Below are 9,731 nucleotides of genomic sequence, written 5' to 3'. Positions count from 1 at the left end.
AAAGGAGATATTTAAAAAAGGGGTCAATTAAAATGGGGTATTGAAAAGAGATATTGCATTACTTCTGAATTCTTTAGAAGAATCTGTTTCCAATATTTTCAAAATGAATTTAGGTTACATTTTTGGTATGTTATTCATCAGGTTGTATCAAGCACCTGTTTATATCACAAATATCGGAAAGCGATAAATACTTCTGATCTATCTAGGCTGCGGTCGGTTTTTTGGATTAAGTTTTGAAATATGAAACAGTTTTAGAAATGTCTGATGATGTGCAAGGTATGTCGACTCCAGGGCCCTCCAGAGAAATTTTCTCTACATCTACACCACCATCGTCCAGTCGCAGTTCTATTTCTGGATATGAAATTGAGAATCCATTCGATAAAGATTTTGATAAACGTTTGAGACATTCAGCGTTTTCACCATCCTTTGGTGGGGGAGGTTCATTGGAGACAAATGTAGGTCTATTTTCCTAATGTAGATACGTTTTTTATAGTTACGACATTCTTTAATGGTAATAAACGAAGAGATTTAGAAAGCATATTGAAAGTTTTTTAATGTCATTCGAATGACGTCTGAAATTGCGTTAGTATAATTTATCACTCGACTCATTCTGATGATTATGTAGGGTTCTTGGTTTGCGTAGAAGAAAGTTTAAAAACAAAATATTCCGGAAGACGTTCTTAAGCTCTCTCAGTGGTCGGAACACAGTGATCGGAACATAAGAGGTACAACTCGGTACTTCTGATACGAATTTGTGTTTTTTTTTACAGATCACAATAGACGAGAACAAAGCTTTCTTGTCACCGTACTTTCAACTTATCGCTAACCCAATAAAAATTGGCTCAAAAGAAATAAAGCGCCAGTCACGTAGCAGGACAGATTGGGAGTTGGATGACAGGAGTCAAAATAGTATTGATGAGTTCTTCAGACAAGTGCCACTCAGTCCAATTTCGACTGGAAGTGTTATCAGTGACTTCTCACCATACATAAAGCACGACAGAAGTAGAAATTCTGATGATTTCAATAATTCCAGTAAGTCTAAAATCACAAGATACGAAAAAGCAGTTGCAAAAATTTTTAAATTTTAGCTGAATAAGACTGGTAATTAAGTTTTCATGCTTTGTGTTTTGGTCAATATTTTTTGGATAATCTAATGTAGTTGGATATAGAGTTCTTGAACCATTCATAGTTAATTCATTTCAGTATACTGAAAATAAAACAATGGGTAAAGTAAGTTCACCATCTTGTTTTTTCATAATTGCGTCATTAAATTGTCCGATTTAAAAATATATTTCATCGTCAGTAAAATGATCTGCTTGCAGTTTTTGTGAGAGTAATACTTTTTTATTGTAAAATTTTTACCGGCTTTTTGCCCCTGGCCTCAAAGTTCCAACCATTCATTTTCAACTGTGTTTTATTAAGGAAAGAAAAATGTTATTATATTAAACAAGGATTTTATTTTAGTTGTTTTGGTTCGTCTTAATGATTAATGGCTGTCTTTAACTGCCTTCATGAAAAAGTTCTTTGCCCCAATTGATTTTAAATAGCTCTGAAGTGATTTTTTGTTTCAGATAACGGACATCAAAATCTGCATGAAATCAGAGAGGAGAACATGATGGAGTTTAAGAGTGAAGCGAGGGCAACACAGACTGCATTAAGTATACCGCCTGACTACAACCTCTCTTCTGTTCTAGGTTAGACATAGCTACGGGGGGTGTCCTCTAATTTTACTGACCGTATACTTAGTGGACGGCATTTTGAAAGACACGGACAGCTCATTTTAAACTTATTTCGAAGCAAATATTTGAATATTATCTATTAATTTTATTCCTTTTTCTCAAGTTAGGCGTCATTAAAAAACCTTTCTCTCTCTGGACAAAGGGATAACTTAACCGAGTTTTGTTGTCATTTTTTCTACTTCTAGTATTTTTAAATTATTTTTGTGCTAAAAGGCTGTTCTGCCTTGAACCATCGCATAATCGGGTACTCAATTAAAGCGTAGCTAGGAAAGCCTTTCTTCTTGACCACAGAGTTGTTTCGACCATTGCAAATGTGGAAGAACTTTGTATTGGGGTGGTTTAGTTTATTGTCTTGTTTTCCACGCAAAATCAGGAACCACAAATAATCAGCGGACTGGGTTGAGTGATATATCATATTAAAGCTCTTGATCGTGATTCACAGTGTCAAGAATAATCTTCCCAGTGTCGAGAAAAACCGGATTGAAAATTTGAATTTTTCGTCTTTTTTCGAGCGGATAAAGCGAGCGAGTAGTTTTATATTAGTTGCTTAAAAGCTTACAATAGCTTATTTTGAAACGTAAAAACTTAGGTTTACTTGAGTGAAATTAGCTCACTTTGAGTAATTTAGCGCTTTTTTGTCGTCTTAGGGAGCTGATTTTGTCTCGTTTGAAATGAATAAATTGATTTCTTTTTAACGTTTACTCGTGTCGATTTTTGTGTTTCCGCTAGCGAGCACAAAATTTTCAATAATAGAATCTTTTTCCAAAGTAACTAGCAAATTAAAAGGCTAATTTGGTGGTTCTTGGTATAATCATGATCTGAATTTTTTTCTACATTTTCATGAAATCTGTTTTCTTCTTTATTGTTGGCTAGTGCTTGACAATTTGCCAGCGAATGTGGCACATATGGAAAGCGACTCCTACAGGTTGTATAGGATCTCTGCCGCACTTAGCACTGGCTATGTTTATGTTTGGTAGCTTTTCTGCTACGTTGTGTTGGCATTTTTTAGCCTCTGTAGCTGTTTTCTAAGTTACGCAGATTTATGGACGTTAGACACTCAAATCTCGAGGTTGGTGGCTCGAATCCAACACATATAAAAGTGTAAGCTTAGGGTTAGGGTTAGGGTTTATATATATATAAAAGCCTAACCCTGGAAGCTATTGTTTTTTGTTATTGGACCAGGCCTTGTAGCGTATTCAATTGACGAATTGATTTGTTGTTTCAGCTCATTTATTCACACATAACAGCTGCGAATACGACACAGAAGCAGGGGCATGTTTCAATTATCCATCATCGGTAATTTAAAATTCACATGTTCATCATGAATATGCACAAAGCAATTCATCGCCTGCTGCGGGAATAACCGTGGTTAATGCGCAGTTTTATTTAGATTAAATAATCTACTGGGATCAATTTAGCAACCCCTTAACAAAAACCTAAACATCAACTATCTGATCGCTTTTTAAGTCTCATTGCTTCGTAAGAAAATTAACCTTTCGATCCAGTTTTCTTAAATTGGGTTTATTTTAAAAAGAAAGTGCCATTCATAAACAGTTCTTGAAATGCAAAGAGCTTCAACCTGGTATGTTTCTTTCTTCGAACTGGAAAGATGATTTTTTTGCTCTTTTGCAACCATCTGTTGGTGGCTATTGTCAAAAATAATCGATCTTTCTCTTATTCGAATCAAAGAATGCATGTTTCGAACCTTAAGATGAGTGTTTTGCGTTTCTTTCTTAGAGCAAAACTCCATCTTCATCCAGTCCGAACAAACTGAATCTGCAGGACTACGAAATCATGAGTATCAGCCGACCGCTTCTATTTGGCTACGATGACCACAACCACTCTTCACTCGACGACGACTTCCAGAATAATAACGATAACAATATAAACACCAGCAAGTGTTCTTCGCTTGGTGAAATGGATCAGCCGCCGATTTGCGTGTCGCCGATTATGCCGATGGGCGAGGCTTCGGGGAGTGGGGGTTGTAGTAGTCGGATGGATTTTGCTGGGGAGGAAAGAGACAGAGATTGTTCTTTTCGTAATGATGGGCATATCGATGAAATCGGTAAGTTGCAAATAACAAATTTAAAAGGGTCGAATATTAAAATTCCTGAATGCTGAGCAAGTAATAAAGATAATTGTAAGGTGGTGTTCCCAGTGTTTTTGTTAGTGGAGGCAGATCCTCAAAAAATGAAAAAGCAGTGTTTCAGGTCAATCTAATTAATTTTCCGCGGACACAAATTGTTAAGACTTAGTTACCTTTAACTTCTCCACTGGAAGATACTTTGAGTTGAGCCAGTTCTACTATTTTTGGCACTTTTCTTAAGTGCAATCGAAAGAACTGATTTTCACTTACCTTGGTCGCGATGATTACACAATCAAAGCTTGTGTTATAGTATGAACTTACTTTTTTCCAACCTAATGTTTTACTCATTAAGTTTTTCCCAGTAGCGTTATCGGTCATATTTTTGCTTGTGTATGCGAAGTGCAACTTCGCCTCTGTGTTTTTTGTTTTTTTTTCCGGAATTTGTTCCTGCTTAAAATTAATTTTTAGCGGTTTGGCTGATGATTTCTTTTTCAATTCATTTCTTTTGTTAAATGAAGGCAAACTCAACTATCAAACAGCATAAGTGAAAAAACTGCAAAAACGCGAATGACTTCTAGTTTCAAAAATAGATTTCCAGCGCAAAAAAATACCTATTGACCCAGTTTCTCTAAATGGGATATCTTAACGAAAAAAGTGCCAATCATAAACGGTATTTGAAATTCAGAGAGTTTTAACATAATATATCTTTTTTGCAACTCGAAAGTTGGAAAATGTTCAAATATTTACGTTTAATTTTTTTGCTGTCTTGTTCTCACACTTTTCCAACTGTCTGTTGCTTAGGTTTCGAAGTTTTGAGTAAAAGTTGTTGTTTTTTGCGGTCAGCTGTCTTCTCTCAACTTTCGAATTTGGTACCCGTATAAAAAATATTGAGGTTTTGTTGGTTGAAAATGAGCAAGATGGCGAGGGATCCTTTGGTTTTATTAAAACAAACGAGCAGATAAAAACTAAAATTGTTTCAATTAACTTTTGATCAGATTGACAGACATTGTTTAAGTTGTCATTGGTTGCTGTTCCGACCATTATCGAAGAGTGTAAAGGAGCTAAGGATTAGGGTCGTTTTTTGTTTTTTTTTCCTGCCAACTTTGACTACTTCAAGGTTATCAGATTAAAGCCATTTTTTTCTCGGTGGTGAGAACAACTGGTTCTCGGACTAATTTAGACAAAAATTGATGACTGGCTGACAACAATTTTGACTTTATTTTAGTACTCAAAGTTTGAACGCCCATTTTAAGTGACGTTCTTTTTCATTCTTGCATATAGACATTTGTTTCAATCGCCCTGTACTAAAAAATAACAGAAGTATAGAAAAGTGATGAAAAAAAATTTTGTTTCTTGAATTGGTGAAGTCAGAATTTTGTGCTACATGTACATCAGCTAGCGATTCTTGTTTCATTTGGCTTTTGAATGATTGAATATGTTTCAGGATGTTCACGAGATCTGGAATGTGTTGCGAGCTCATCTAAAGGCACGAGGCGCCTTTCGTTTGAAGCTAACATATCGGCTATCGAGCCATGTAACAGCGCACAAAGTAGAGAAGAAGACTTTGAAAATGAACAAAACTTCGAAAATAGAGCAATGAGTTCGAGTGTCGCGGACGAAAATCCGAATCAAATGGTTCGCTTTTTATCTCTGTCTTCTATTTCCGAAGAGGAAGTTTTAAATTACGCGAGGTCGGAAAACAATAACAGTCAAATTTTAAACTCGTCCGCGGTGAGAATTGGAGACGAAACTGAGAATCGAACCCACTCCGCAATCGGAGGGCGAGGGGTATCAGCGAGACTAGAAAGCACGAGGCAGATTAGCTTTGACGACGCAGCTATGATCAGTACGATTCCAGCGATCAACCCGAATGATACTTTGACCTTAACCGAAGACAGCGGTTTTGGCGCCGGGTCAAGTTCAAATGTGCAACAATTTGCACCCGCATTATCAAGTACTCATATTGTAAATAGTCAACAGAATCAAGCGCTGCAGGGGACGTCGCAGTTCGCGACAACTGATAGTGGAATTCTGCATAGCTCGCATAACTCATTGAGTTTTCCCAATATTTCATCGAATAATGAAGCTTCACGGAACGAGCAAAGCAATAGTAATAGGCTAAGTGAACATTCGGCAAACAGCGGAAATGTCAGTTCTGAAATTAGAGTAAGAACTGAATATAGAGATCCAATACAAGCGTCGTCACAAAATTCGCCTTCTGTGTTCAACGCGCAATCTTTGCAGAATTTGTCCTTCGTCAATGACGAATCATCACGTGATCAGACCGTGAACACAAACCTTGAAAGGGCGGCTTTGGATAAAACGTCAGCTGGCATTCGTGATCAGTTTGACGGATTTGAAATTCGCTCAAGTCCAAACGAATCTAACATCGTGACCACTAATGTTTCAGAGCCGAAAAGGGTTTCACCGAGAGATAATATGTCAGATGATTATGGTGATTGTACGCCAAAACAGAAACCGAAAGTATCAAGAAATTCAGCGACACCGGATTTAAGTGGACTCATCGCGAAAAGCTCAAAAGCGGGATCTTTTGTCCGACAAAAATCTTTTGGACGCGAGCTATTCAATATTGAATCATCAACTCATATTACAAGTTCAATGGAAAACCAAAGTTCAAATACCGCGAACGATGCAAATGATATTTTAAACTCGACAAAAAGCTCGGTTTTAAATATTGGTCAGAAACGCTTAAGATCTGATCGACTTATAGCCAAAGAAAATGTATCTCACCAAAGTTCTAGCAGTCAGTTTCTTGGAACTGAGAAATTGATTCTAAACGAAAAGAACCGAATCAATCATAGCGAGCAGATGGGAAAATTGGGTTTGTCGAGTTTCGTGCCGCTGCATGATAGTGCAAACACGAAAGAGATGTTAGCAAATAAAGGCATATCTATTGACTGTTTTTCTATTTCTACTCGAAGTTCAAGTTCTTCTCAAGGTCAAAGAGGGAGCAAAATTGATTTGTCGGGAACTTTGAAAGATGTCTTGACCGACCAGTGGTGGGAGTCACGATGTAATAAGGAAACTTAAGTGATGCTCGTTCTTGTGAAACTTTTTTTATAGGGGAATGCAATCAATAGTCCCCCTTTCCCTATTTCATAGTTTCCGAATATCATAGTGGAAAAGTGAGAAATGCTGTAAAATTAATGCAATCTGGCTTGAAAATTTTAAAAAGCTTACTAATCAGTAATGATCTTTCATTATTCTGGTTATGATATTTTGGAGCACACTCAAGAAAAATCCTTCGCCGTGCCTCATTGCTTAGCAGTAAATTGGGTCACAATTATTTGCCGCTGAATTTGTATCATCCATCAATTACGCTTTAATTTTTTTGCACTTTTTTCAATTTAGTGATAATCTTTTGTTTTTACCAATCGTGTCAATAAGGCCCCAGTTTAACAACGGTTCCCAGTGTTTTCTGTTCCTTTTTGACTGAGTTTTTTTTGCTAACGGTTTGCTGCGCCGCAGGCGAATATTTGTAGAATTAGAAAATGCCAAAAAATGCCGTTTTAGCACTTTTTGAAGGTTCTGACCAAAAATTAAGTTTTTCAGCGCGCTCTTACCCCCCTCCCCAAAAAATGTTTTTACCTACAGTGCGAAAAAAAAACAGCAGAAGTTGAACAAACGGGAAAGAGTTCAACTAGCACATATCTTGATTAGAAGAGAAATGTGCGGTCAAAAGGAAACAAATGGTAAGTCAATTGCACGGCTGCTACAGTTTCATGAAGAATTCTTGGTGGAATCCCTCATGAGCGAAGGTTCGATTGCGCGAAAATATAAATCAGATTTCAGTAATCTAAAATTTGGAAAGAAAGTAAACATTTCCAGGGTGTTGAGTTTGGCCGAATATTTTTATAGAATTCAAAAATTTAATATTGCCATTGACCGCCGCAAATTGGGACAAATTTTACATTTCTAGGGTTTCGTAATGAAAGAAGCAAAATGTTTCTTCATTTACTTCTTTTAATTGAATCGCAACTGCTTCTTTTTAAAAATTGACTTTCGGCTAATTTTGGTTTCGATTTTTCGCACACAATTTTTTTCGCGCATTCGGTCCTTCGCGCATGAGAATAGCCCCCGAATTCTTGGCTTCATAAGATGAGTCATGAACCGAAGCATGAAATGACTTTCATTGCCATGTGAATTCATGTTGTAAAACGTTTCACATCGCACATCGGAACAGTTACCTTACACATGTAAATTTGACTGTAACTGATCTGTAATTCTGAAGCTTAAAAATTGCTTTGTTCCTTAGATTAATAAATCATGCTATTCTCACGTCTAACTATAAATTTATTTGTGTTTTTTCCTTGAATCCTCGTAGATCGATAATTTGTTTCTGGCTTTTTTAAAATTCAATAATGTTAACATGATAGCTTGCATTAGTCGATAGCTTGCATTAGTCATGGACAATATCACCGAGTTAATCGAGAATTTTATTGCAAATATGTTGCAATCCTCTGGCACAAGGTGCGGAAAACTTGTTTTTGATTTCGTTAATGGGCTTATTCGGCTTTTTTAAATGGAGCAATTGCAAGTTTACAAGAACAAAGACGAAAGGCTTTTCAGTTTTGATATTCATTCTCTAAGATCATTTAAATAGCGAAACTAATTTTCAGTTTTTCTGGGTACGTTTTCAATAAAATCTAGACATTTTCCGTGCTCGTTTGATCCAACACCTTAAATTTCTAACTTTTTAAATTATGAAATGTTCAAGGGTATCAAACGCTTTTTTCAGGCCAAGGGAAACAGATTTTTCAGCTACGCTGCCTTTTTTATTCAGACAAATTTTTTCAGTCGTTTCTGCAATCGCATCAATAGTACTGTTGTTTACGGAAACCGATATATTTCACGTAAATTAGACTATTGTTTTCGAAACACTCGTATCTTTTGTTGAACATCGCTGTTTCAAAAATTTTCTTCCTGGTGGTAAGAAAAGACATGGGTCTGTATTTATTAACATCAAGCTTCGATCTCCCTTTGAAAAAGGTAGATGGATGCTTGTCAATAAGTTGAGAAAGGATCCGTTTTAAAATATCAATTAGCTTTCTCAACGTGGCAAAAGTTTCTAAACGGTCTGCTGTAATAGTTTTTTGGTAATTTCATTTACGTTACAAGAGGTGTTTTTCTGCATCGATACAATTATTGACTCAACTTCCAAATCAGTTACAGTTTAGACGGGGTTGTGATGTCTCGATCTATTTCTGATTAACTGATTTGTTTTCATGAATAGTGATTTTTCCAGTTATTTTTGTATAAAATTTGAACTGGAATAAATGCGCGAGCTCGTGGTTTCTCAGGCAACCTTTAGACGGGGTTGTGATGTCTCGATCTATGTCTGAATAACTGATTTGTTTTCATAAAGTGATTTTTTCCACACTTATTTTTGTTTTCTCGATAGAGATTGAGTCGGGACTTCATCATAGAAATATATATTTTCTATTTCTCTCTGGTATTGGTTTTTGATTTACTTTACAGCTTTTTTAATTTTCAAATTTACAATGAATTTAATACAAGGCTTCTATAATAAGCTGCATAATAGTTCAAGTAGATCAACACGGACATTGTGGGGTATTTTTTAAAGAAATCCATATTACAAAATTTACAATCATTAGCAGACAAATTGTGAGAAATCATTGATCAGCTAAAGTCTAAACCTATTGCTGTTTGCCTGACATAAACTGAGCTGGAGCCCAGTGGTAGTACTGCAGTGCATCGAGAAAAGCAGCAGAACAAAGCTAGTAAAGGGAGTTGGTATCCATGGTTCCCCCTTAAATCTTTAAGCAATAGATCTTTAAGCACTGTGGGCGAAAAATTACTTTAGAAAAATGACATTGCTTGAAGCGCCAAATTTATCTAAAATCTTTACAGTCAATCTTTTTGAT

The 9,731-nt window shown here is 36.2% G+C and overlaps 1 protein-coding gene across 1 annotated transcript; it reads left to right on the top strand.

The window, feature by feature from the left end:
* The first annotated feature begins 245 nt into the window (after positions 1-245).
* On the top strand, positions 246-7,210 carry LOC134847703 (uncharacterized). Its single transcript, XM_063864877.1, has 6 exons — positions 246-455; positions 771-1,032; positions 1,572-1,694; positions 2,965-3,035; positions 3,477-3,804; positions 5,270-7,210. Exons 1-6 carry the CDS (start codon positions 258-260, stop codon positions 6,874-6,876), a joined length of 2,589 nt encoding a protein of 862 aa, XP_063720947.1. The 5' UTR covers positions 246-257; the 3' UTR covers positions 6,877-7,210.
* The last annotated feature ends 2,521 nt before the right edge of the window (positions 7,211-9,731 follow it).

The sequence above is a fragment of the Symsagittifera roscoffensis genome, chromosome 6 (genome assembly GCF_963678635.1).
Source record: "Symsagittifera roscoffensis chromosome 6, txSymRosc1.1, whole genome shotgun sequence".
Taxonomy (NCBI): Eukaryota; Metazoa; Xenacoelomorpha; order Acoela; family Convolutidae; genus Symsagittifera; species Symsagittifera roscoffensis.
The sequence above is the reverse complement of the archived record's forward strand: the minus strand, read 5'-3'. Positions and strand labels throughout refer to the sequence as shown.